Below are 27,670 nucleotides of genomic sequence, written 5' to 3' on the forward strand. Positions count from 1 at the left end.
GCACAAGTGTCTGGCCGGGTCTGACACTGGACAAGGATAAAGACCAACATGGAAATGGGCTGTTCCCTGATTGACAGCAACTGTGTGTGTGTGTGTGTGTGTGTGTGTGTGTGTGTGTGTGTGTGCGCGCGCACATCTCCCACTTCAGGATGTGAAGGTTGTCAGGTGAAAGACACCGCAGAGTGAAGGTGCTCCAGTTGGTGGCAGAGGCTTGGGATGCGCAGGGCCCCTGAGGCTGAAGTCCAGGAGGTCCAGGGCCTCAACTCCCAAAAGTAATGGCTTGGCCCCTTTCCTGTTGCCCTCTTTCCTCTGCTTCTTCCTTCTGAGGCTAAGCACATGCATCAAGTTTCCCATGCCGACATGGGAGGAAAGAAGCCTGGGAGAGAGTGGGAGTGCATCCTGCCCCTGCTCAGATGCACCACTGTGGCTTCCGGGGAGGAGCCGGGCTCACAGGCCCTGCTCCTGGGGTCTTCCTGTTTGGCTTCCCTGCAGAAGTCCTGGCAGGCGGTACTTATCCACCCTTAGCCATTTTATTTTTCAAGTCTAGAGCAGTAAAGACTACAGGTCTGCGATCAGCAGATGCTGTGAAGCCCTGGCCAACTGTCCACCTAGTCCTGCAGGGAGTGGACGCAGAACCCTCTGGAGCCTGTCCTCCAGGTCTGCAGGGTACCAAAGCCTTCAGGGAGTCAGTTTTGGTCCAGGTGATGGGCTTCTGCACATTTCTGCCTCCATCTGCCGTAACTGAGCACTTTAACATTTAATTCAGCAGTAGACTCCCCTCCCCAGCAAATAACACCTCAGCTGTCCCTTCCTGACATAATGAAAGACTCAATTATGCAAAGGGGACAAAGTGACATTTGGTTTCCCTTCAGTGGTATGTACTCAGAGCAGAGTGCGTTGTTGCCAAGCTTTGTAAGCCTGGTGGCACATCAAGTGACTGTGAGAAATGACATGCTTAGTGGCAGCCCAGCCACCACCTCTCTTACTGACAATGACTCCTAAGGACCTTGCTTTGTCAGACGCCTTCCTCCAACTGCACCCAAGTGCAGGCTTTCATGCCAGCTCTTTTCAAGTGAAATGATTCAATGCTTGTATTTTTTAAAATGCAGAGAACCATTTTTAACATCTCATACCCATTAAATTAGTAGTTATAAATTATTTGAAAGATATCAATAACAGGTGTTGAAATATCAAGTCTCGGAAGGTCAGAATTAAAGCCCTGCTATTCACATGGCAAGGATGTGCCTGGGATTTCAACATAGCTCAGCTGTCAGAGGATTGTCACCAGCCTGATGTCTGCAGTGATCCTACCAAAGCTGGCCTCTCACATCATCAGTGTCTGTGACCTGCTTACTTCTCCCTGGCAGAAGTGTGAATCAGCCAGGGGCCTCTGGGCTGTGACACCTGGGAACGCACCTGTCGGCTTTGATACCAGCCTCGCGAAGTCCAGCTGCCTCCGCTTCTTAGGCCAGAAACCTGAATCGGCTCTGCCAGGAGAGGTAACTTCTCAGACACCACCTTCCCCACGGCCGCCGGGCTGGGGGGGGGGAGCTGCTGGGCCTGGGAGAGCACTGGCCCTCTTCGCTTTAAAAAATACTCTATGCTGTGCTATTAATAGATCAGACTAACTGAGCACTACAATTTGAATTTTTCAGAAAAGGCTATGATGCTAAAACCAAAGCTCAATATATATCTTCAGTTTTATGAGACCAGCTAATTATTTGTACATCCATAATTTTAAGATATTTTTTAAGGTGCTATTTAATCATCCTTGCTGACATTTGTTGTCATTTAAGCCCAAAGCTCATGGATTTTACCCTTGTTTAACAATTACCTCTGCAACCTCCCTGTGACATCAACACCAAGAAAAACATTTTAATTACCTTCAATAAAAGAGTGGTCTAATTCCTTCAAAATTACCATTGGGAGCAAATTCCAAATTATAAAGAGGAGGAGGAGGAGGAGCAGGGAGAGAGAAATAGGAATCTCCTAAGAGATTGAAACAGTGCTATTCTGCTATGGTCATACCTAAAGACAGAGCAGATCCGAAAAAGTCATTCAAATTCCACTCCAGAATCTCAGCCTTCTCCTTAGGGTCTCTTGGCCGCTCTGCACAGAAGTGGGGGGACACCCTGCACTTCCTGCCTCTCCCTGGGAACCATCCAACAGTGTTAGGCTAAATGCCTTTCTGAATTGCAGAGCTGGCTGAGGAAGTTATTCTGGACTCTGAAACCATTTCTAATGGTTAACTGGCACAGGCAGCAAGGGGAGAGTGAGTAGATGGCTCTCACTCCATCATGATTCACCGACAGGCACTGATGTGCGTTTCTCAGGGCTCAGCATTACATAATATGTCCAGGGAGCCTGTGCATCTGGCCCGCTCTCCTGCAGCTGGGATGTAGAGGGAGTCCCACACAGGAGGAATGACTAAGCGCAGACCACTTGCTGTGGCCCTCCATAGGTGGCTCTCCATAGCCTCCTCAGGTGGCTCTCTGGCACAGACAGAGCCCCCATCGGAGAAGGAGGACAAATGCCCCTTCTCCTCTCACCACTTGTCAACCAGTTTTACAGCCTCATCACCTTCTAGAGCGTTTTCCACAGGCTGGATGGAAACAGAAAAGGTACTGGGTGGTATTTCCCTCAAAAGTGCTTTCCTTCCCCACAAACACGCCTGAGGCTTAGCGCCCGGCTGACCTGGTGTCCTCTGAAGCATTCCGTTTCTCAGCCACCAAGTCAGCCCAGAATGAGAAACACTGCATGTTCACTCTCGTGGGTTCCAAGTCTTCTTCCCTCACTGCAATTGTTCCTGGACAGCTCTGAGCTGAGGACGGTCCTCTCTGAGCCACACCAGCCCTGCTCACGTGGAACCTTCAGGAGCCAAGGCCTCCTCAGAAGTGTTTGGTGGGAGATTGAATGGGAAGCTCTGCTGCCAGTCTCCTCCCGGGATCTGACCTGAGGGGGCTGCCTGGACCCCCCCCCCCCCCGGCCTGCTGAGCCAGCTGGCACTTGACTGGCATGGAGAGCCTTCGAGAGGGCATCCCCTACCATGGACGAACACAAACAAGATTCCCCTGAGATGCAAGAGGCTAGTCAGAGCTCCTGCCAGCCCGTCCTGCTACCTGCCACCGGACAGTACTCCAGGGACTCCCTGGTGTCCTGGAGCTCCACTTCCAGGGACCTGTCCCTTCCCCTATCCTCTGCCCACTCACATGGGGCGGCTCACCCTGATCCTCAAGTATGAGACATTTTCCTGCCCACCAGCAGCTACAGTGACCGTCTGAGGGCAACTCTGGGTGGACAGGCAGACTGCAGCCTGCTGACAGCCAGGCCAGACCTTTAGAGCCACACAGGTCAGATTCTAGGCCTGAGCTTCCATTGCCAAGATGAAGGCCGAGAGCGCCCTCAGTTGGGCAGTAACGGGCAGCTGTGTCTCTGGCTGGAGCTGTTGATGGGGGCCCTGTTCATTCCAAATGCCTCCTCAGTTCTGGTGGGCTGTCAGCCATCCTACTGGGACCTCCTGTGCTCTTATTTGTCGAAGGGCCACCCTGGAGCATGCTCCTCAGGATGAGGGCAGCCTTCTGCAGCCAGGGCTCTTCCAGATGGACAGCAGGAAAGAAGGCCAGTGATGGAGCCACACCTGCCTGTCCCCCTGTGCCTCAGCACCTGGCTGGGTCAAGCCTCATATCAGCAAAGCCCAGGAGAGACTCACAGTGGAGAGTTTGAGTGACAATATAGAGTGACAAAACAGCATCAGCCCTGGTGGCAGGAGCTCTGCTCCTGGTGGCAGATTGTGGCGTGGGGAAGAGGCATGGTACGCCATGCCAACATGTATGAGGCTATCGTTTCCACACACCTGTGCCACAGCAGGAGAACCGGGCTCCGGCTGCCCCTCACCCCACATATCAAGGCCCCTGCACCTTGCAGGGGAAGTGAAGATCTGGCCTCAGGAAGGTGGGCTCTTCCTTTAGCTGAAGGGCTGCTCAGCCAAGCCAGAGGCTCGGGTTCGGGCTTCCTGAGATAGAGGGAACAAGTGAAGGGCCCTGGAGAGGCACTGGCAGCTTGATGGTCACCTCTGTGACACTGCCCAGGCTCCAGCAAGTGGCCTGGTTCTGATTCACACAGTGCACTGCACAGATTGAAGCTCCTCCTGGCACGTGTGGGTGTCTAGCTCTTCTCCCGGAGCAGGAGGACACGTCCACTGCCCCCTGGGCTCTGTTGGAGAGTCCCTTTCTCCATCAGAACCGCCGGTCAGAGAGAACACATCACCCGTGAGAAGACCAGCAGTCTGCGGGTCTGGCCTCCACAGCTCCTCCTGTTTCCTCCAGGCCACCCCCAGGCACGTGGCCCTGTCCCAGCGACTCTGCTAACCTGGGAGTTCTCAGTACCAGCACCAAGTGCTTGTTCACTCCACCACTGGAGGTACTTGTGCTTGGTTGCTCCCCTCTCAGAAGTCTTTCCCAGGGTCAGGGTCTTCCCTCCCAGTGTGTCCAGCCCCCACTCTACTCCTGACCCCAAACAGCTGCTGACACAGAACTGGGCGCCTTCCTGTCATGATCCTGGGACACTCAAGGTAACCCCCACCCAAGGCAAGAAGGCTCACACAGGGATCTCTGATTCACAGACTGAGGGCCCCAGGAGGGAGCTGGGCCAGATCAGGGGCCCTGCTAACTTCCAGGGTCCTGCTTAGCATCCTGCAGTGTAGCACCACACCATAGATGAGGGAAAACCGCAGTTTTCACCGTTGGAATGTCCCAGAGTACAAGGTCACTCCTGTAGTTACCATCCCCCAGGGGAGCTCTGCCAGAACTGTGACAGGTCCAGAGGGTGTCAGTAAGCTGCCCCCCCCCCCAGTGTGATGGGCTGCAGTGCACCTGCCCCTGAGGCTCACATTGGCAGAGCTTGGTATCCAAGATCCCACACAGCACGTGTGTCGTGTGTGATGGGGTACACTCGGTCCGTGTGCATGGTCCGTCCCCCAGGCCCCTGGCCCAAAGCTCCTACGACTGCTGGGCTTGCTGAGGGAGAGGAGGGTCCTTCACAGCTCCCAACAGGCCCCCCTGACCACACCTGAGTTTTGCTAACTTGAAGGCCTGGAGAGTACAGGTTGGGGGCTGGTGTCCAGAGATCAGCCCTGGGATCAAGCCCCTCCCCAGTCTCCCAGGGGAGTCAGAGGGGCTGAGGCTGAGTAGCCACTTGGTTAGTGACTTTTCAAATCATGCCTATTAAGGACACTCCACCCATTTGGGGATCTGGGGGTCCTCCTGGGCTGTGCACATGTTGAGGTGCCTGTGCGCAGGGCGGTGACACAAGCTTGGGTCCCTGCCTGTGCATCTCTTCCATCTGGCTGCGCCTGTCCCTGGTGGTTAGCTGTGATCGTCACCATGGCGCTCTCGCGAGCTCTGCAAGCCACTCTAGAGAATCATCATCAAAGCTGAGGCTTGTGGGGGAGCCCCTGAATCTGTGGTCAGCTGAATGGAAGTGTAGGTGGCCTGCCAGGGCCACTTGCAGCCAGCATCTGCTGTCAGTGGCCTGTGAGAGCCCTGAGCCGTGGGTTTGAGGCCACCTCCATACTCCTTGTGGTACACTCAGATTGAACTGCAGACACCAGGGCTCTGAGGACCAGGGGTCTTAGGAAGCTGCTCCCCAGGGTGCTCCTGGCACAGGGCAGTTTCCGCTGAGGGCAGAGAGCCAAGGCCACCGTGCTGCAGACCTGACCACAGCCACCAACAAGGAGGGGGTGTGGACTCTCCAGGCAGGGGTTCTGCATCATCAACGGGTGACCTTGGCACAGCCATAGGCAGAGAGGCCAGTCACAGGGGCACTCCCACCCAGTGTGTGGAGTTGGGGAGTCCCGCAGGTGGCCAGCAGGTCTCTTCTCTGAGCCTGGATGGCATGGTAAACTGACACAGGCTGGGGCCATTTCTGGTCTCTCCCTGATCTGTTCCTCTCAGCTGTACGCTACACTCTCATCTTCGGGTTTTAAAACTTAATTTTTTCTATAATAACCTTTTTATCCTGGTTCCAAATTACTCCATTACAAAAGGGCACTTTTAAAAACCAAAGACTGTGGCTCCCTGGTGGAGGGTATTTTTGAGTATCACACACTCAAAGATCAGGAGTCCTCACAGGCCATGGAGGGAGCCTGGTGCATCTTTAATTAACAGCAGCTCGTGTTCTTTTTCTTGGAGGAGAGGGGAGAAAGCCCTCTGAAGCTTCAGCAAGCTGCACCCACGTCAGGCTGCTGCTCCCCCTGATCTATATGCAGCAGCATTACTGTTTTATACACATTCACAAACACATCAGAGCAGGAGAACTTATTGCTTAAGTGCCGTTTTTCTTTCTGCAGGATGTGACAATGGTGTAGATTATACCTGCCATGAGTTGCAGATTCATATATTAAAACAGAATACCTGGGAGGCTCTTTTTTTCTCTTTGGCTGCACCAACCAAAGCCAGGGCGACAGGATAGTATTTCTCATTGCTCTGGGGTTTTGGGGCATCTTACCAGGGGGATCCAGGCACCGGGGTGGAGGCCACAGGTCTGTTGCCTTTTGGGGTGCTGTCCTCCCCACTCTCCAGCATGGATGGAGGCTCCTTCAACAGAAAGAGAAGGAGAGAGCACTGTCCATAATTGTAAACACTCACCCTCAGTTTCAGCAACCGAGTGAAGAACTACAACGTCTCCTGCAGAGAGTCTGCCCTCAGTAGCCACTGGATAATGACCTTCTCAGTGCAGCTAGAGCAGAAAATCAGGGCTGGGCAGTGGCACCAAGGACAGAATTAAGAACACCGTTGACCGTAAACAATAACTCAGCACAGGTGCCCCTAACTATCCTGAGATGCCGTTCCAGAATCAATCAGAGACATGCAGAGAACCCCAAGGAGGCTTCCAATCCCCAACGTCTGTGGCACAGAAATCCCAAAGGATTCATCTCTGGGAATGAGCTGTCCCAGTGTCTGGAGTCACCATGTCACCAAAAGCCTGTATAAGGTGGCAGTATCTCCAGCTACTAGGACCCTAGACACAGATGGACCTGGCAGTTCAGGTCTGCTATGGCAGGAAGAGAACAAGCCCCCATTCTCAAATGACATCTGGGCCCTTGCAGCATTGGGTGGTTCCTGGGCAACTCCTGCCCCTGGGGTGTGTCTGCTGGGGCGGGACCCCAGGGGTACTGATGGCCCACCAGGTGTGAAAAGCCTCACTCTGTCTCTACCCACTTGGAAAGCAAGGAAAGTTTGAACATTACACCACCTGGAAGACAAAGAAAATTTACTTCCTAAAATTAAAAAAGAAAAATACAACTATGATTGGGAAAATCTGGAGAGGAAAACACTTGTTTGAACTAAGGAAATGTGACAGTCCTAACTGCAACAGGAATGTAGTGCCAAGGCACAGACGCTGTGCCTCTCTGTGTGGGAGCTCCAGACGTGAGCTCTCTGTTCAGACAGCTACTGCACCATCCCTGGAGCTGAGAAGCACAAGGAGGTAGTAAGGAAAAAGAAGCCCCCTGCAGCTTCAGATTGACTAACAAACAAACCACAGAGTCAAGTCCATTCTAGGGGTGAGGAACTTTTGGCCTCCCCAGAGATTTGCATAGCTTTGGTCTCTGATCTAGACCTACTGTGGTGTCCTCTCTGCTGGCTTAACAGGTACCTTGCTTGCATCACCCAAGCGACACTTCAGTTCTGAGCTCAGAGTTTTAACAAATTGGTTGCCATCTTCACATTTGGAATCCGTGTTTCTGACAGCAGTGACATGGCTACTTGGGAGAGTGCAGATGAGATGGCTGACCACCTGGCCAAAAAAAAACAGATGGACTCCGTGCTCATGCTGCTGGGAAAGAAGATCTAAATTACAGAAGCACCAAAGTATTACATTTCAACAAGAAGTAAAAGATCCCCAAAGAGCCGGGAGAGCCAACAGCAAAACATGCCCACAGAGGTAAACCTGTTGCGGACCACGTTAGCAAGAACAGCCCGTCCAGGAGACCCACCACGAGGGCAGGACAAGAAGGGCCGAGGCGGATGCACAGCCACAGGACCTCTGCCAGGCTCTGGGGGGTCTGGGAACCTAGAGGAGCCTCACTCAGGCCCACCCCTCCCGGTGTCCCTCTGCGCTCGGCTTCATCGTGATCGATAAGTGCACTGGACAGATGGTTCGTAACTTAGGCAACCACCCTTAAGATCATTGTGGTTTTTTTTTTCCCCTCAGAACTTTGTGTAGTAGAAAATATCTTTTTTTTTTTCCTATGAGAAAATAAGGTCAGGATAAATAATTAGCTTAACAAGGAGTATTCAGAAACACTTGTCTCAAAATATATATATGAAGACCAGAGTTTATATGACTAATCCAATTAGGAAAACTGGAGGGGATTTTCATTATGAAGTTAATTGAACAATAGAACTCAACGAGGAGTCTCTGAGTACTAGATTACCTCCACTAATTATTCAAGTAAATATGGAAGGGTGTAATTTGTGTTGGAGAAGAACAACACTTAAATTGGGCGATGCTGGGATTCTCTTCACTAATTACCAAGGTCCTCTCCACGAGGCGCACGCTGGTTATGATTTCCTGTTGGTGATAAAAATGGCTAATCATGGCATAAAACTCCTGCTCCGCACTGAAGTCATGAAAGTGAGTCAGACTCAGGAACTGGAGACAGAGCGGGTATTTATGGGCAGCACCAGCAAGGCCATCTTGGTAATTAATATGGAATTCTGGCTCCGATGTTAGTCCCTTATAGAAGAGCCACGGGTTGGGGGCAAACACGTAACTCACGCCAACGTCTGTGGTGAATGTTCCCCCCTTAACCACACAGACGACCGTGAGCAGGGGTGGGCACAGGCTGATTACGTCCCCAGCTGGGGCCAACAGGGAGCTGGCACAGAGACCTGGAGGAAGGAAAGCTCCCAGGGAGCTGTGAGGCAGAAAGACTGACAACAAAGCAAGAGAGAAGGTGAGCGAGATACTAAGTTGGACTGGAGACTCCAGGACGTCAGACAGATGAGGAAAGACACAGTGCCATTTGGTATTTTCAAATGCAGGGACAAAAGTGAGTCCCTTGGGTCATCCAGAGGAAAGGCCATGTGACTGGGAGTCTTAAACACCCCCAAGGCACCATCCTGGTGAGTCGTCCCAGGGCCACTTGGCAAGCAGGCCAGGGGAAAGACCCACAATCAGAACGCTCTCACAGCGACCCACGTGCCTCGGGCTCTCTTTTTTCTCTGATGCTAAAATCTAACTCGACCAGCACCCAGGCTGCAGCAGCCCGTCTTGACACGGCCGGACCACCTCGCGCATCCCCCCTTCATTCCGGAAATGGACAGGGTGAGAGCAGGAAGCGAGTCCCTCCCACCAGGCTGTGCTGCCAGGAGCCAGGAGCCCAGCTGGAGAGACAGAGGCCCCTTCCCAGACACTCCCCTTGAACTGCTGGGCTGCATCAGCTGCTGCTCACAGAACCAGTCCATAAGTGCCTCCTGGGAAACAGGTGGGTGTGAGGGCACCCTGGGCCTGACCTCTGACCCTGGGCTTGGTGCCTCTAACACACACACACACACACACACACACACACACACACACACACACACAGCCCGACCCACCTTGTCCTCCTCGACTCCAGCCGGGCTCTTGCTCTCTGCACTGTGCAGCATCAGGGCTGGGGGGCAGGGCGCTCGGCTGAGCTCTTTGCTTCTATCTGTGGGACCAAAGCAACCGTCATCAACATTCCAACTGCCACAGTGGTTCTGAAACTCAAGCCACCAAAGATCAAAGGGGCCCTTGAGAGCTCAGGTCTGTGGACACACGCTGCAGTCTGCCGCCGTTGTGCAGGCCTGGTGTTCCCACTGTGCCCCGTGACGAGGAGGCTCTGTCCTGACCCCACGTGTGCAGAGATCACAGGCCAGGCCTGCACAGCTGGCCACTTTCTGCCACAGCTGGGCATGCACCCTTGACACCCAGGCCCACCCCCCGAGCAGCCCTCTCCTGTGCGTGTCTCTGCTGGTGCTGACCGAGATCTACGGCCTCCCACTTTCCTCCCACTGGAAAGCTTGGTGAGCAAGCCCTGGGCAGAGGCCCTAGAGTCAGCTTGTCCCCACAGGAACCATCGAGGACAGGGGCAGTTGTTCTGGTGATTCAGCAGGCAAGGGGAGGCCATGAGGTCACTCCCAGCAAATGGCAGCCACTGCCCATGGCTCACAGGCTCAGTGGGCCCAGAGCAGAGGTGCCATGCCAGGGCGTGTGGGCCAATCAGGCTGCTGTCTTGAATTCCCAGAGGTGCCCATGTCCTGGGCAGCCAGGAGCTTCCTCAAAGCTGCCTCAAGACTCCAGGACCATCCTAATCACTGCTGACCACATGGGTGGCCAGGCAATGTGAGCTGAGGATGGTCAGGACCCAGGCCCCACACTGAGGCAGGAGAATGTGAGATGGGGCTTCTCCAGGTAGCGTAGCCATCATGAGCCAGATGGGGCCTTGCCCTGCCAGGGGCACAGGAGAGCTCCGTTTGCTCATCACCAGGTGAGCACCGACGCCTTTCCATGAGCTGGATGCACCACTCGGTGAAAACTAGCTGGTTGCTGTGAGGGAAGCGGGGAGGGAAGCCGAGACCTCCAAGTATCAAAAAAAATGCAAAATTTCACCTCCCCAAATTCCTACCCTACTCAAAATTGTGCAGACAGCCAACACTTCGTATCAAGAGCCTGACGGATCATACTAAGATTAAAAAGGAAAACCAGGCCACCACCTGCCCACATCGCCAGGAGGAACATTCCTGAGGGAAGGCCCTGGCAGGCGTCCCTGGACTCAAAGGTCAGCCCACTTGGGACAGAAAACTGCTTAGCCTGGAGTCCTGGCCTTGGAGCCCAGAGGGGGCACTCCACAGAAGAGCATCGGGGGACAGAGTCGCCTCACGTGTGTGTGCACACACACACACACACGCACACACATGCACACACACGCATAGGCACAGAAAAGCAAACAGGCACGCGGACTGGTGCCTGTGGCCTCCCTGGAGCCACACATCTGCGTGGAGCAGGGGCGAGCAGGGGGAGCAGCTGCAGAGTTGGAGGCCAAATCCTCCCTAGCCTTCCAGGCTTCCCACCAGCCAGCTGCCTACCCCGCGCGGCCCCACTGCCTGCTGCACACAGGTGTGCAGGGGCCACAAAGCCCAAGGCCTCAGGGGCTGCAGCCACGCCCACAGTGGGCCTCTGCACCTGGAGGGTACGGCTGGAGAGCTGGGCGGGAAGCCCTCACTGAGTGGTGCTCAGGCAGCGGTTGTGCTCTGACCCGCAGCGTGCGGCAGCCCAGGCAACACTGGGCCAGGACCCAGCGGCCCTGCGTCCAGCCCGGGCAGAAGAAGCACATGCCCTGGACTCCTCACCCCAGCTGGGAATGGATGGATGAGGCCACAGGACACCATGGACACACAAGCCCTGTCCACCGCCGTCACCCTGAAGTGTGCGCTGTCCTGCAGGCTCTCCATGGCAGAGGGCTGGTTCTTGCTGTTAAAGGAGCAGCGGCCTCAGCCCCAGCCGTGGAGAGTAAGCAGAGCAGAGTCCCTGGTGCCATGGCCTCCCTGCCTCCAGCACTACAACTCATCCAGGCTGAGCCTCTGCTGGCACGTCTCCTGCCACACAGAGGCCAGCTCTGCTGACACAGGGCTCTAGGGCAGCCGTGACCACCAACAGGAGACACCCAGGCCTGCCAATGCCAGAGAAGGTCCCATTTCAAGAATGGACTTGGGGGTGCAGTGGTAGAGCACTTGCCAGGCCAAAAAAAAGAAAAGATTTTCCTTGGGAGGAACTGTCACCTTTCCATGTTTCCATGGAAGGGGGCGGAAGCCCAAGCCTGAGTAAAGAAAGTAAGTCCAAGAGCAGTGGAAAGATTTTACCATCACTCAGGACAATAGGCAGAGCCACGGGGTTGCAGCGAGATTTCCAGAAATCTGCAGAGCTGCTCCCCAAAGCCCACTCCTTGTCCAGGTGCACTTGACCTTGACCCTGGGGCACTGAGTCCACGCTGGGCAGTTCTGTCCCCAGCCTCATTCCTGTCTTTCTCCACAAAACAGATCGGCAGTCACTAAGGTCTCATCACAGACAGGTGCTAAGAGACGGAAGCCTCTAGGTGTGGTCCTTCGACACATGACTCGAAGGGAAAGTGCTGCAGAAACCCAAGGGCCATTCGAAGGAACAAAGGCAAAGAGACCAGTGCGGCTGGGTCAGGCAGAGACTGTGGAGAGCTGCCTCCTGGGCACACACGCGCACATCCTCAAATCCCCATGCTACACCCAGGGACACCTGTCCTCAGCTCCCGCAGGTCCGAGCCACCCCATGCACATGTCTCCACCTGGAGGCCTCTTTTCTTTGCTTGAGGGACTTAAGGGTACTGAGTCCTGCCACTCCTTGCCCACAATAGTCCCTTCCTTGAGAAGAGGCAAAAAGCAGGTGTGAGGCCATTCAGTGATGTCACATAGATCAGGCCACCTTGCCACCCGCGCCCATCTCACTCCCCACAGGGCACGTGTGCATAACGGGCTGCTCCACCAGGGAGCTCAGCCAGTGCCAGCACTGGGCCAGGGCACAGCCTCTGCCCAGGGGGCCTATGAAGGGTGGACATGTCCACCTTAGCTCTTCTCCCACCTGCAGCCCAGAGAGGGGGATGGGGAGAGGGCACCGTGGGTGGCCACAGGTGAAGTGAAGTCTGGGGGTGGCAGGTTGCTGTCCAGAGAACTGGGATAAGTGTTGGGGGGCGCCTGGAGAAGCCACAGGGCAGCTTTTGTGACAGAGAGGGGGCTCCCCAGCACTGCCACCCTGAAAACCGTATCAACGGAGCATCAGAACTGGCCAGGCGGGGCCCTGGGATCTCTGCCCCTGTGCCTCCATCCTGTGGCTTAGGGTGAGGAGGAGGAGGGGACTAAAAATGAGCGAAGCCCTTCTGCTGCCCACTGCAGTGACCTCGACACACCTGGGCAGGCCCCGAAAAGGAGGAGGAGGAAAGCTGAACTGTCAATGGAGTCAGGAGCCCCGATGACGTCCCCGGACTCCTCAGACTGAACTGCTGGCCCGAGACCTCTTTTATGACTGAAAACGAGTGGATGCATTTTTACTGCTCAAGAATGAGCCGAAAGTCATTTGGTTTGAATTTCACCCAAAGTGGGGCAAGGAGTAATCCCACAGAGTGGGACTGGTCAGGCCCACAGGGCAGGATGTGCCTCATCCTTGATTCTGTGCACACACCCTGTTGTCACCCAGTGTCACCTGCAGAACACAGAGCCATGTTAATAGGCAGATGCACTAGTCAGAGCAGCCTGGGGGCTGACAGTGGGCCCCGCCTGCAAGACTGCTCTCAGGATAGAGGGCCGCTTGGGCTTCTCCCCCATTATCTTCAGGAAACATACTGAAGTCTTTCTTTTATTGAAAACAGTTGATCTTTGTGAAAATCAGATCTTAAAACCCAGCTTTGAGATAAGCGGATTGATGTTGCTCCCCGTGAGTGCTTCTCAGAGAGGATGACGCTGATGATCATCTCGAAGCCCCTAATCGCAGCCGCACGCCCCAGAGCACCAATGACAAATGCTGCCCCGTGTCCCCCCGTCGCTCCTTAATGGCCGGCACTTTTTAACAGCCATTGATTTTGCAGGCCCCGGGGAGACGGGGGAGGCCCCGCCACGCACACTCTAATTGGGTCTGTTCCTGGCTGTTTCACCGTGGAAGCGCTTGCTGGACGGCTCTCTGCGGGCCACTTGGGGGTCCACTCTGGCCTGCTGAAGTGCTCTTTGCTTTGGGCCTGCCCACAGACTCTGATGATGGGGTAGTGAAGGGCTCCCTGGAGTGGCAAGGAGAACTAGTTTATGGAGGAAACTCCACAAGTTGCAAGACTGTGGGCCCCAACGCACCTGGGGGAGCACAGGATATATCTCTGCCCTCGGAGCGAGGCGCAGTGGTAACACCTCCCTGCGGTTCACCATTGATCAAGCCCGGCTCTGCGGTCTCAGTGCTCCCCGTCGGCCTTCACTTTGATTTTCCTCCTGGCAGTGGTGAGTGACAAAGAGAGACGAGAAGGTCACATGGCAGTTGGGGACAGGAGCCTGAGCTGCAATAGTCCAGGTGGCAAGTCTGTGTACTGCCCCTGTGATCCTGCACAGCCTGCACCGGGGAAGAGCTGAGGGAAACCGCGTGAGTGGTTAGCTCCTCATGGGCTGCAGGAATCAAGAGGGGAGAGCCCAGAGCCCCTGGGTGCCAGACATAGCTCCACAAGTTCCCAGAGTGCAGCCGTCCACCCTCTCCATGACAGTAGGCAACTTGCTGGCCTCCTGACCCCAGGTCAGGGCTGACTTCAGCAAGCCATGCTTAGACCACCGAACAGAGAGACAGCAGTGAATATTTCTTTAATTATTAAAATGAAAACTACTGCAGGCAACAGGAGTTGTCTCACTTGTCAGAAGACACAGAAATGTATCAGATCTCCCGATTCAAGAGGTGAGAAGCCCATCTCGTTTCAATGCCTTTTAAACATTGACCTCTCTGGCCTCTGAGTCCTCATCCATGCCATGGACTGGTTTCTTGAGTCTTCCGATTCTGGATTCCAAACGTCAGCCATCAGGCGGGGTCCATCCCACAGCTGACTATTACCCAGAAGGCTCCAAGGATGTCCCCCTGGCTTCCCATCCAGGAAGGAGCTGACGCAGGGATGAAGTGACCCCGGGGACGGGATGCAGTCAGCCCTTCTACTGCAGCTTGATGGCCACCACTGAGCTTCTGTTCCTTGGAACAAACCTCTTCTAATGAGTTTGGGATTAGGTAAGAAATCTTCTGGGGGGACCCCAGATCCACAAACAGCTGCCACCATGTGACTCTGACAGTGACTTCCTTGAGGTGCCCAAGAGGTAGGGGAACAGCAAGATGACCTCCTTGGACAGTGGCCACTATGGGAAGGGTCAACAGAGAAAATTCATAGTACTGGCCTGTCCAGCACATACTGTCCTTAGCATGCAGGTCGTACAAAGAAATGAAGACTTGGTCCTCCAAAAGGGGAAATCTGTGTGTCCCCTCAGCAACCTCCTCCCTGCGAGGACACCCAGGCCTGTGCCAGATGTGTGGGTGGCAGGAGGCAACCAGAGCCCGTGAAGCTCTTTTCCTGTGTTTGCACAGACTAGAGGGCCATCCACTCAGGACAGTGACGACGCCTGATCCTGCAGGCCATCTCTCCTCGAGCACCGTTCTAAAACAGCGTCTGTGATGCTTGAAGCAGGCCCAGAGTTCCCAGTGCACCCAAGGCGGGCAGACAGGGTGCACTGCTTCTAAGGTACAAAGGAACCAGGAGGGAGGGCTTGTGTTGCTTGTCGGTGCGGCAACATTGAACATCCCATAATAAAAGGAGGGGAAAAGCAATGTATGCCTAAGATAGTAAAAATGACCACTGGGGGGGTCCACTGCCTGTGGCGAGGAGGCCTGGTGAGGGACCTGATTCACAGTCCACATGGAGACCTGAATGGTCAAAGGAGAGTCCTCCTTGGGAAGGCTCAGCTGAGCCCAGTCTCAGGACTGGCCAGTGTCATTAGCAGGAGCAAGGAGGGAGGGACACAGAGGTCAGGGATTCAAAACAAAGACGAGGGAAGCCCAGGGATGGAAGGGGCTGGAATGGCGCAGGGCTGGAGAGACTTGGCTGCAGCTGGCCCAGGGGTGCTGGGAGCAGGCTCAGGGGTGCTCCCCACTCCCAACAAAGACCCAGGTGCACAGACTGCTGCTCAGCCCTCAGCATGTGCAAAGCCACTGTGGCAAAACCAGGCTGGTGGGAGCTGTAGAGCGGTCCGTGGAGCAACTGGCCTTGGATCCTCAGGCAGCAGCTCAGGCTCTGGAGAGGGGAGGGGGAATCCTAGAGGCCGGGTGCTGCAGAGGAGTGGCAGGTGGCCCCAGGGGCCCTGAGGTGCAGGACGTCTCCCCTCTTCCCTGTGGGGACTCAGTGCCAGTCACCACGTTGAGGTAACCAAAGCATGCAGGCACAAGCCAAGGAGAGCAGGCACGAGTGGGTGTCAGCAGGGGACAGGACTATCCCTCTGGTGCACAACTCCTGGGCACAGGGCAATGAGCTTACCAACCCATGGAGAACCCCAGCTACAGAAGGCATGGCCCCAGTGCTGGCCTGGCCACAGGGCAGGGGTCACAGCCACACCTGTCAGGACACTGTGTGCAGGGAACCCTGGCTCCTTGACAGCCACCTGCAGAACAGGTGGCCCCCCACTACCACTTCTCCCCAGCACACCCAGGGTGCCGCTCTGAACTCTGCTGAAGATGGTTTTCATAGAAACGCAAATCACTTCTGAGTCCTCCTAAATTCTGCACAGGTAGCGATTCCACAGCATGAGAAGCGGCAGAGAGGATTAATTTTCCACCCATTTTTAAGACCCTGGATCTCCCCCGTGCCATCAAAGGCTGTAAAGCACTGCGACAGGAGGACGGGCCTGGCTGCCCTAGGTCCTTCATGGAGGCATGCTGCTGTGCTGCTCCTGCAGGCCACCCACGGCCAGGGCTTAGATCCGGACTGTGAGGCCACCCACGGCCAGGGCTCAGATCTGGACTGTCCCAAAGCCTCCAGTGTATAGGTGGGGCTTCCGCAGTGATCTGATCAGGAGGGCTCGGACCTCGACCTTGTGGTGTACAAGTCCATCGTCCATCGACAGCTGCATGGACGGCAGGGTACCAAGACCCGGCTGCAAGAAGCAGGTCACTGGGAGTCGCCCAGAAGGTTCATCTCTGCCTGGACCCTCCTCTCCCTCTCTCTGCTTCCTGGCTGCCAGGATCAGAGCGGCCTTCGTCCACTACGCCCCTGCACCTGAAGCTTTCTCCTGGAACCCACTGGCACCCAAACCTCAGAAACCATGAGCCCAAACACAGCTTCCCTCCTCCATGCTGCTCCTGTCAGCCATTTAGGTCACAGTGACAACAAGCTACTAGCACACTCACACCAGGAGCGAGACTCTAGTAAGACAACCCCACCCCTGTAGTGTGACCTCACCTCAACAGCAGGACTCCACCCTGTAACATGTCACATGACTCTGTCCTTGACCTGGCCCGGGTCCAGTGTGCTTGCTTAGGAGGATCTGTGTTGTCACTGGACAGAGTGGCGTGTGGAGGTCATGGGTCACTTCCCTGGAGTGATTGAGAAGCTAAGGCAGTTGGGACCTTGGCAGGCTGGCCGAGGAGGAGGCGTGACATCAGGTTTGAGCCGCACAGTGGTGGCTGCAGAAATGGAGACAGCTCAGCTGACCTTGCCCCCACCAGGAAGGCAGAGAGGACATCTGGGGCTGCCATGTCAGGATTTGTGGTGCAGACTGGCCACTTCCTCATCCCTCCTTCCCAAGCACCCACTTGAAAGTCACCAGGGCACTGGATCCCTGTCACCCGGGAGCAGGCAGTGTCCTGCGGTGCCCAGAAGTAGCTGGCACTGTGCATAGCGTGTGCTCATGAGAGACCCTGTGCCCTCCATGAGCACCTGTTCAGTGATGAGTTCTTGAGCTACAGGTGGGTCTCAGGAGATGTCAGAACTTGCTCCAAGTTCTACTCTTCACCCAAAAGCAGATAGCAAAGGTGACACAACGCCGCAGCCAGAAGGTTCCCATGGGAAGTCAAATGTCCACTGAGCACCCTGGTGCCAGGAACCCGTGACAAGTGGGACCTGGCCAGAGGCTTAGAGCAGGGACGGGAGACAGATAGCCAGGGTGGCTTGGAGATGAGATGGGACAGAGAAATGTAGCTGGCGATGGAGAGAAAGACGAGACTGAAAGGAGATCAGTGTAAATCTGCAGCAGTGTCTGAAAGGTCTCCCTGCGACTCGGTGGAGCAGCGTGCAGCATTCAGCTCCCGCCCAAGAGCGTCCATCCGTGTCACAGGCGCAGGCTGAGTACCTCCAGAAACACCCACCTCTCAAGAAGCGCAGGCATTATAGCCACTGAAAGAGGGAAGACAAGGCTGCCCGCCATGTCCTGGACTGCTGGCCTCTACGCCTGGCCATGGTGGTTCCACTAAACTGGCTGTCATGACAGGGACAATTGCCTAGAGCTGGCACCTCATTGCTGAGGTGCCCAACCCTCCAAGAGGCCGGCACTGCCCAGACAGGCTGAGAGACCCCTGCACACACAGAGGTGGGTGCGCCTCGGCCTCGGCCACACCTCCCTTCCCGGCAGAGCCCAGAGCAGCAGGCGCCCGCAGCCCTCTAGCCACCGCAGCTGGGACTCTGTTCCTCTTGTTCTTCCCTCCTGGAGATGGCCCGGCGCGTTGCTGCTTTGAACCTGAGAAGCCCCTGTGCGCCTCTTCTCTCCCTCTATTCAAGGCCTCTTGTCCCTTCCTGCCTCCTCCGTGGCCTTTCAGCCACCGCTGCTTGCCCAGGGTCCAGAAGCCACAGGGAGGGCGGCTCCCGGGGTGGGTGGCTCTGAGCAGCCACTCCGCACCATGCAGCCCATGAGCTGCCAGAGCACAGGGACCCAAGGACCCTGTGTCAGCTGGGTCTCTCCAGGGAGCAGGGCTCCACCTCCCCACCTGCAGAGTCAGCATCTACTTTAATGTCATCCTGGATTTAAAACAAGACAATGGTGCAAGTGACCTTCCCCAGGACCTGGGCATTTTCTTGGGTTAGGGTTAGGGTTGGGGTTGGGGTTAGGTTCAGTCACATGCCACCCTTGAAGTGACTTGATGCTTGAGTGTCTCTGCTCCTCTCGGCTGAGATGCCATAGGCGTCACGACCCCCTCGAGGCCCTAGTTCCCAGTGAGGCTCAGACAGCTGGAAGGCTCCATGGCCGTGGGCCTGCACGGGAGTCTCCCTGGAGAGGGCAAGGCTTCCCCACCAGCCTCATGACCTGGGAAGGGACCTGGGCGTCAAAGGAAACTGGGTATGGGACCTCCCCAGGTGGCCCCAACACTGGGGTGAGCACCTGTCTACCTGGAGGCTCCAGGAGACACAGCACTAGGCTGTGGTCTGCCCCCCCCCAGGGCCCAGGATCCCGAGCCCCTGTCCTGAAGCCCTCGCACAGACGCTGCAGGGGCTGAGTATCCAGTTTCCACGCTTGATGGCCCTCTCTCGCATCCAGTTAAACAACAGAAGCAACAGATGGGACTCCACTGGACGCTCCGGAGAGCCACACATTACTGTCTAAGGAGGAAACGAAGCAGTTCCAACAGCACCGTGCTGACTCCTGTGACCCGCCTGCTCACGGGGACACACCCTGGCGTGGCCAGGGAGGAGGTTCCCTCTCCCGGGGCCTGAGTCCCTCCTTGATCCCCAGTAGCCAGTGCCCCTGGAAGCTGGGCCCCCCTGCTATCCCTCGGTGCCCTCCCTAAGGTGGGCAGAGCAGAGAGCTAGACAACCTGAGGGTCATGAGCTGGGCCCCCTCAGAATGCGAGCAGGGCCAGACGGGGCCCACATGTGGCCACCGGGCAGAGCCCAGTGAGGAGGCAGCTTTGGCCCTGGTCACAGTGAGCCACCTCACTGAAAGGCAGAGCCGGGTTCTCAACTTACAGAGACACCAAAACCCACGTCACCTCAGCTGGACTTTAGTTTCCTTTCAGTCCAAGAATGTCCTGGCCAGGTGTGAAGAACTGCCCTCGGGGACCTGTGTGCCCCTGGGGGAAGGTCTGAGGACGTCATCCCTGCCCTTCCAAGAGGCCCTGGGCAGCCCTGGGCAGCTCTCCATTACTGACCGGTCAGTAGCAGGGTGGCAGAGCCAGGCAGACGAGACCTGGCCAGGTCAGGCAGCCTGTCCACCTGACACCACCACCAGGGCTGGTGGCTTTCCAGCACTTGTGATCTTGACCTTGAGGTCAGTGAGGCCCTTGCCGGTCCACGGGGACAAGCAGCAACCCCGCCCCCGTCCTTCAAGGAGGCAATGGTGGTGACCACCACCGACAGCCCCGTCTGTCGAGGCCCCTGCACCTCCACCTCGCTTCCCCAGCCCACCTCCAGGCCGACCCAGAGAGGGGACCACCACGGCTCAGAAGCCCGGAGTCCCCACCTCTGCCCCTGGCACCCACACATGGCCTTCCCTTCTCGGTTAGAAGCACATGCCAGGCAACACCCGCTCTAAGCCTGGGCTCAAGGCCCAAGGGGGTTCCAAGGGAAAACAAGTCCCAGCCTCAATCGTCTCGGGGGCACTTAGTGACCACCAACCCTCTAGGTCACTCATGCATCTGTCCCATGTGGAGAGACTCTGGGGACAAAACCTTAAACAAAGACCCTGAGGATGGGAAGGAATCAGACACAGAAAAAATAGAGGTGCATTCTCTCTACATATGGGTAGTGATGTGGGGACTAACAGGTCCCATAGCTGAGGCTGCCGTGACAGGGCACAGGGACAAGGGTGGTGACAGAGAGAGGGACGAGGCCAGCTCAGGGTCAACCTTCAGACCAACCTCTCCAACCCCCACCCATCACCAGGAGCACTGAAAGCCAAAAATACACAACACACACACACACACACTGACTGGCTGGATTGCGGACATGATGCTAATGTGACATGTACCTAGAGTGTGGCACGTGGTGTGTGGTGTGACACCATATAAATACAAAACCAGAACCATTCACGTTTGATTCTCACAGTGAAGACTTTTTAAGGCTACTGTCTGCTGTCACTGTGATTCTGTAGAAGGGGAACTTCAAGTGGGAGCTGTGTGTGTCTTAGGTGTGTTTTGACAATATTAACTCAAGTGTCGCAGTCCTAAAGTCCAGTGCCGTGCATGACACCTGAGTCACTTCAGCAGGAACACTTATAATTTCATATTTTAAAACTTAAAGTACCTTTATATATGACCTTCAGTTAAATGTGGAAATGTATGATTGAATATATTCATTTTCTGAATTGCATCGTTAAATTTTATCAAATGGGAACAATTTGTTAAGGAAAGATTCCATATTAGAGCAATTGTAATGTAACAGGGAGATCTGTGAAGGCCATGTTTCTAGAATAGGAATTACGATGATCACTGAGCAAATCCTGCTATCAGGGATGTCTATTGCTCCCAAGGGAAGGTGGCCCTGGGCCTCTGGGTTTGGTGCTCTGTTCAGGAGGAGCCACTGCCTGAGACTGCTTCTCATGACCGGGAAGTTCAGTCTCAGGTCAGGAGGGCGCAGCCCCTGGCTATGCCCCCTGGATTTGGGGAGAGCTCTGCTGCCGGGGTCACCAGGGCCTGGAGCTGGGAGAGGCACGGGCAGGAAGCAGAGAGCTGAGCTAGGCACATCTCAGCACGGCTGCTGGGAGGGCCCGGGACCAGGCCGCTCACTGGGCATGACGTGTGGGGACAGCCAGCTGCCGTCTGTGAGTTCTAACCTCTCCATCTACAGAACAGGGGAGACTGCCACGTGGAGGATTCCGGCTAGGGACAGGATACTAATTATTCAATGCTGTGTACGATGTCTGCTCAGCGGGGTGCTCCCTCCCCCTGGGCATCCCAGCAAGGGGTGAGACAGAATGCACAGGACCCAGGTTCAGCCACCACCCAGGTCTGCCTGCGGCTGGATAAGCAGGGAGCCCACCCACAGGGAGAGGGGGTCAGCCCATGGGTCAGGAGCATCAAGGGCTCCTAGTCCCCACTCAACTCATGTGCAAACTTAGCCCCTCAGGACCATGTCTCTTCTTAGGAAAATTCAACTGTCCATCACCTAGGTCTTCTGAAAAATTGTAGTAGTGATTATCAGGAACATTTAAAGGAAATCACTGACCAAGTTTCTGTGTAAACACACGTGGAAAGACAGCTCATTCCCCAAGGCGGTACTGCCCCTGTTAAGATGCAGCTGCGAATCAGGACACGACACCCATGCCATTCTAAAGCAGGGTACACCTCTGTGTGTGCACAGGCACAGGGCGTGCGGGTGTGTGTGCACGTGTGTGTGCTGAGGACTCAAGCTCCTTTCTCAGGTTTCCCGCGTGAGTGAGTACAGGAGAAACCACTGAAGAGCCCTCTCTTGCCTCTTGCTAAATGCCTCCCACATTGTCATGTGGCAAGAGGAAGATTCTCATTTACGTCCTATCAAAGCCACACTCAGCGTCTTTGTGTCCGCTGCTGCTAGCTGTGGGCCTAGCACTATAGGGCTTGGGAAGTGCATCACGTAAACTCGTGAAACATCTCTTAGCATCAACCACAACTTGCAAATAGTCCATTTGCAAGATTTAAATGAACACACACTTAGGGGGGTGTGAGCCCACTACACAAAGGAGTACTCATGCTTCTGGTAACTCTATAGGACTAAAGAGCAAGGTGACCTTGAGGGACTGTGGGGGTCTCACCGCACCCTGGGCTGGAGCAGCTTGATTCACACGCCGGCTTCAGCAAAGGCTGGCCACTCTGCTCCTCAGAGCTCAGAGTGAGCCCGCTGACTCCTGCAGCCTAATCTGCATGAAGATGCAATCCTTACCAAACGGATTTATTTTCACACTTAGATGTAATAAAATTAATAGTGCAGTTCTCATCTTTGTTGATGAAATTAACTCAGACTTTCTTTTTTAACCAACTTCTTTCAGTTATTTTCTTTATTTTCAAAAGGGAAGTTATTCCAGTCATTGGATACAAATGGCTTTAATTAGCTGAAGGCAAATATAACCTTTAGTGAATCCAGGCTTGGAGCTCAGGTCTGCGCTAAAAACTGGAAGCGCTGCCTCTCCCAAGTGACCTGTGACGTCGGCGGCACAATCCCACTAGGGTTGGCATCAGAGCAGCCCACCCAGCATCGGAAACAGTGACTCCTCTGCCAAGGCCATCAGAAAGCCAGCCTGTCCCCAAATACACACAGCTGCCTGTTTGTGGCAAGGGCAGGTTCATATTTCAAGGGGTGGGAAGGAAGAGACCCAGGTGACCATGTTCTATCTGCCTGCCACTTGCCACGTCGGGGTTGGCTCTGCCAGGGTGCACAGTATGTTTTCCAGGGAGCTTGCATTTTTAATGACCATTTCTTTTAGAGCTATTAAAAATTTAAAACAATCAATCCTCTACCTACTGCGAAGCATCTGGTGAAGAGATCCTTTGTGTGGGAAACACACCGAGGAAGGTTTCTATCTGGGACGGGCCTTTCCCCAGTTCTGTTGGGCTGCTTCCCCTTCCGGTCAGCTCACCACCAACTAGCATCAGAATCGGGGTCCACGAGCCAGCAAGCCGACCTTGGGCTTCCCGCATCCCCCGGTGGCTCTCATCCTCCTTGTGGAAGCTGACCCTCACCCTCCCCGCTGGGCACCTCATTTCCAGGAGCTCCTCACCACCCTCACCTAGGACAAGTACCCCCCGTCACTGATGGGCTCTCCTCCTCTGCAGGCTGGGCTCAGGCTCTGCCTCCCTGGGGCGCTGGACCCCACATTGTGGGTGGCACCCCTGCTCCACATCAGCCTGCACCTCTACACAGATCCCACGGAAGCTACAAGCTCCTGTGTCTGCGTCCTTGAAAGACAGGGACCTCGTCTGCAGTATTCGGTTCAACAACTAACTACACAGGCAGCACTTGACTCTCCCCACTCCTAAGAATGGCCCCTTCCCCAACATGTCTGCATCAGGAGGGGTCCAGTGGGGGAGGCCCCTGGGATTTACTCTCCCCACTCTCGGCCTCTTTGCCTCCATACCTTCTAGTGCCTGGAATTTGCTTCTCTTTCTACCCAAGACTTTCTCCTCTTCTCAAGAGAGAGCTCCAAACACTTCCCCTGCAAAGCCTGCACTGCGCCTGCTGCCCCCGGCAAGGACCTCATGGTCCTGAGACTTAAAATGTGTAATGCTGGTTTCTATCCTAGCACGTCATATTTAAATGACCCATTTCATGTCTGCAAGCTCTCTGGAAATGGAAGTCATGTCTTTTAATCTCTGAAGCTACTTTAAATCAACTGTGTGATTGACACAAAATAGATGCTTAATAAACACTGCACGGCTGAGTAAGTGTAGACCGAAACGAAGAACCACTGTCTACGGGGACGCAGCGGGGCTGTCACCTGCACTTCCCACGTGCAGAGCAATCAAACGAGAGAGAAGCAAGTCAGCAAACAAACAAGAGGGCAGTGCAGCCCTTGACAAGAGGCCAGCAGCCGGCCCGGGGTTCTCCATGCCGGAAGGAAGCCTCTGCCCAGTCATTCAAGAACCCCACTACCAAATGATGGCTCCTGGTGCACCCAACCTCGAGGACAAACTGGCTCCAGCAGGTCTGCAGAGCTACGGTGGACCTGGACACTGCCCATCCACAGTGTGAGCAGGCAGGGGAGCACCACCCGTGCCCAGAGCTGCTCATCACGGTCAGCAGGTGACAGTGGGCCTCACGGAAGAGAGAGGAAAACCTACCTCCCCTGACCATGGTCTGCTCAGAGGCTGTGCAGTGAGCAGTGTCCCCCAAGCGAGTGCAGAAGGTACCTGTCCATGCGGCAATTGCCTAAGCACAGCACTACTACCAACCCGGTTAGAAAGCGCAATAAGCGCAAGAAAGCTGCATCTGCGTGCAAGTACTGAATCTTACTGTAGTTGAACACACTATGTCTCTCAGGGTGCCACCTAATCGGAGCCCTGCCACTGCCAAGGGGCATGAGGTCTGCCCTCCACACCCCCCGTTGTTCTGGACACAAGGATGGGTCCACGGGACCCAGCAGAGAGGATCCTGCCTGCCGCCCGGCTCCTGGGCGCTGACCCAGCGGGCCTGGCTGAGGGCTGTCCTCCTGCACTTGTCAAAGGCCTCAGGCTTAGGGCATCCGCACGCCGCCACGGCTCTCTCCAGCACTTCATCCTGCAACTGCAGGAGCGAAACCCAAGTCCAACACCATCTGCCCCTTTTGGGTAGCAGGGCACCCCTCCTCCCTGCTGCCTCCTTCATTGTCCATTAGCCACAAAACCACCTCAAATGCAGCTGCATTTGGTTCTCCTTGGAGCTTCCACGACAGGCTGCTGCAGCCCTCAGCGCGGAGGACTCGGTTGTTAACAGGTAACAGAGGAGAAAGAACAAGCCTGTCCCAGGTGAGTGCTCCAGGCACTGGCCCCAGTGCCCAGTCACTGCTCCTGTGCTGAGCCCCATGCTGGAGGGAAGGGGTCCCACACAGACGCGAGCTCAGGGCTCAGCCTGCTCTTCAGCTGCACTCGGCCTCCCACAGGACGGCCTCTCCTCCCCTTGTCCCCAGCACACATCCCAGGCAAGAGGCAGGTGGGGGACATCGCCATTCCCTGCTGGGTGCAATTAGAACAGCACGCGCCCGCTTCTGACAAGAAGATGGAGAGCTTGGGCACGCTGGCAGCTAATTGGCGGTGTTATTTATGTGTTTAGAATGCTCGGGAAGTTCCCTGGCTGCTCCTGATGCAATTAGTCTCATCGATGGCAAGGTTTATGAGTTGAAATAGTGGGAATTAAAGTGCAGCCTCATACAATAGAACACAATCAAAATGGGTGTGCTTTGCAGAATAGTTAGAAAACGGGCTTCAAAGTTTTTCCAGGGATATAAAAGATCCCTCTTGCCCACACAATTGCCTAGTCCACATGGGAAATGCACAGACCGTGGTGGAGAGAAATGACTTCTGAAACAAAAGACAGAGCCCACAAAAATCTTTACTTTTAGGAAACCCCCAATGTCTAGTTAGAATGGCGGAAACAACACTGAATTTCTCTATTTCAGTTGCTCCTACTTTCAATGACATGCATATAATTAGCATTGAGTCAGGAAAAAAATTGTTACAGGACACGCAAAGATTTTTCACACAAATGTGTCGATAGTTTTGACTGAATTCCTTTAATATGCATAAATCATTTATATACATGGGATATGACTGTATTTTAATAATCTATTTAAACTACTACTGATTTTATAGTCACGATTTAAATTTCAAAAGGTAGAGATGGGTAGAGTATGTAATATCCCCCTTCCACCCCTAAGTCCAGCCACATGATTCACAGGAATGTCACCACCCTCTTATGAGTTCCTGTCCATATCCATGCATTTACAGACAAATAGGAGTCCGCATCCTTTCTATCCTTACTCCTGTACATAAATACACAGCAACGCAGAGACTGGTTTTGCATCTTTCAAAGAATGCGACCTTCTGACTTTGAGATCTGGCTGAACTCAGGGACATCGTGCTTTCCAGAGGCTCACAACACCCACTGTTGGAGGTGCCCACGCTTGTGTAGCCTTCCTGGAGGGATGGACGTGCCGGTGCTCCTGGTGCTACAGACCTCCTTGCCAAGAGCAGCCCTGTGCCCACCTCTCCGAGCACCCCAGGGCATTCTGTGACAGGAGCCCTGGAAGAGGACTATCTGGGTCCAGACTGTGACCTGAACACACCTCCGTGATTCCAAGGGTGTTGCCAAGCGGACCTTCCAGAGAGGGAGCGGGTCCCCACCACACCTCTCCCCTAGTGGGAGCACTGGTTTCTGCTCCCAGGCCATGGACACAGCACTGGGCTCTTGCCCAGGCCAGTCTGCAGGCCCCATGCTCGTCTTCATAGAGGCTCCCTTGGCTTTTCTCTCCTCCATTCAGCAAGTGTCCCGAGAACTCGCTGGGGCCAGGCCTGTTGGTGTCCGTGGCTGGGGAGTGCAGGAGGGGACCAGCAGAACCACTCCCTGTCCCTGTGACTTTACAGACAACAGTGATGGCAGCCTTTGATCATGTACCCGGGCTCTGTGCTCTGGCCCTGCCCGACTCTTTCTTTTCGAGCATGGCCCTGCAGGAAGATGGGCCCTCCTGTCTTGGTCGGGGCCTGTGGGTTGCTGCTGTCCCGAGGGCGCTGTCCTGGCTCTGGCATCTCCTGGTGGCTGTCCCTTGCTTTCCTCCACCAGGTGCATGATTCTGTTTTCTGCAGACATTCTCAGCTTTGTCGATGTCGTCCAGGGAAGGTGCAAGGTGGAACCCGCCTTGCCTTTCACCAAGGCTACTGTTTGCTGAGCACCATGCCTGGACCGTCCATCTCCCCCTTGATCTGAAATGCCCTCCTTTCTGAGTCCTCAGGGCCTGGGGGTGTCTCAGTTGCTCCTGGACACACACGCTCATGTTCACGATGGCCACACATCTGTGAGCATGTAGGCACACATGCTATTTGAAGACCAAAGCAAGGGAAGTTGATGGTAAAGTTTGGCTGCTGATACTCGCATGTGACTGAATCCAGCCAAGTTTCCACCATGCCGTTAACTGAGGCTGTGACGGGGCAAGACTCTGTTGGTCCCAGGATGCTGCTCGCAGCATGGCAGCGGGAGTGTGGGCTGAACAACCCAGGTGACCACAGAGGGTGTCACTGCCCAGGCCTCTTTCAGGAGCTCCTTATACTCGGGCTGTGGCCTGCTCACACCCAAGAATGTTCTCCAGAGACAGCCTCCACACACAGGCAACTCCCCTACTCTTCCAAACTGGGTGTCCAGTCTCCATGTCCCAAGCACTGCTGGGGACGTGACCTGGGCTTTCACCCAGGGGGCCTCGAGTAAGGGCTGGGCAGCCCAACTTCCAGGACCTGGAACCACCGCCCAGAGTCTCCATTCTGCTGTCTGAATGGACGCGCTTCACCTGGCTGGACTGGCTGGGCTGCCACTGTGGAGCAATTTGTTACAACTGATGAGCACTCTAGGAGGAAAAGTCTGCACCTCCGCTATTGTGATCGGCTGGTAGCTGTCCCCGCTTAGTGGAGGATTGGCAAAAACTGCAGTTGTCATTAATCCCAGGTGTACTAAGAGGGAGAACCTTCTAGAGAACAGGCA

The 27,670-nt window shown here is 55.1% G+C and overlaps 1 protein-coding gene across 1 annotated transcript in view; it reads right to left on the reverse strand.

Moving 5' to 3' along the window:
- The window catches only part of TCERG1L (transcription elongation regulator 1 like), a gene marked incomplete at both ends in the record, with an annotated part of 174,005 nt that overhangs the window by 47,643 nt on the left and 98,692 nt on the right, over positions 1-27,670 (reverse strand). Inside the window, 2 exons of the mRNA XM_081268127.1 lie at positions 6,505-6,593; positions 9,600-9,694. Coding sequence (XP_081124253.1) covers positions 6,505-6,593; positions 9,600-9,694 — 184 coding nt within the window. The remainder of the gene's footprint in view (positions 1-6,504; positions 6,594-9,599; positions 9,695-27,670) is intronic.

Source organism: Spermophilus citellus, assembly GCF_964194105.1.
Source record: "Spermophilus citellus genome assembly, chromosome: 15".
Classification (NCBI taxonomy): domain Eukaryota; kingdom Metazoa; phylum Chordata; class Mammalia; order Rodentia; family Sciuridae; genus Spermophilus; species Spermophilus citellus.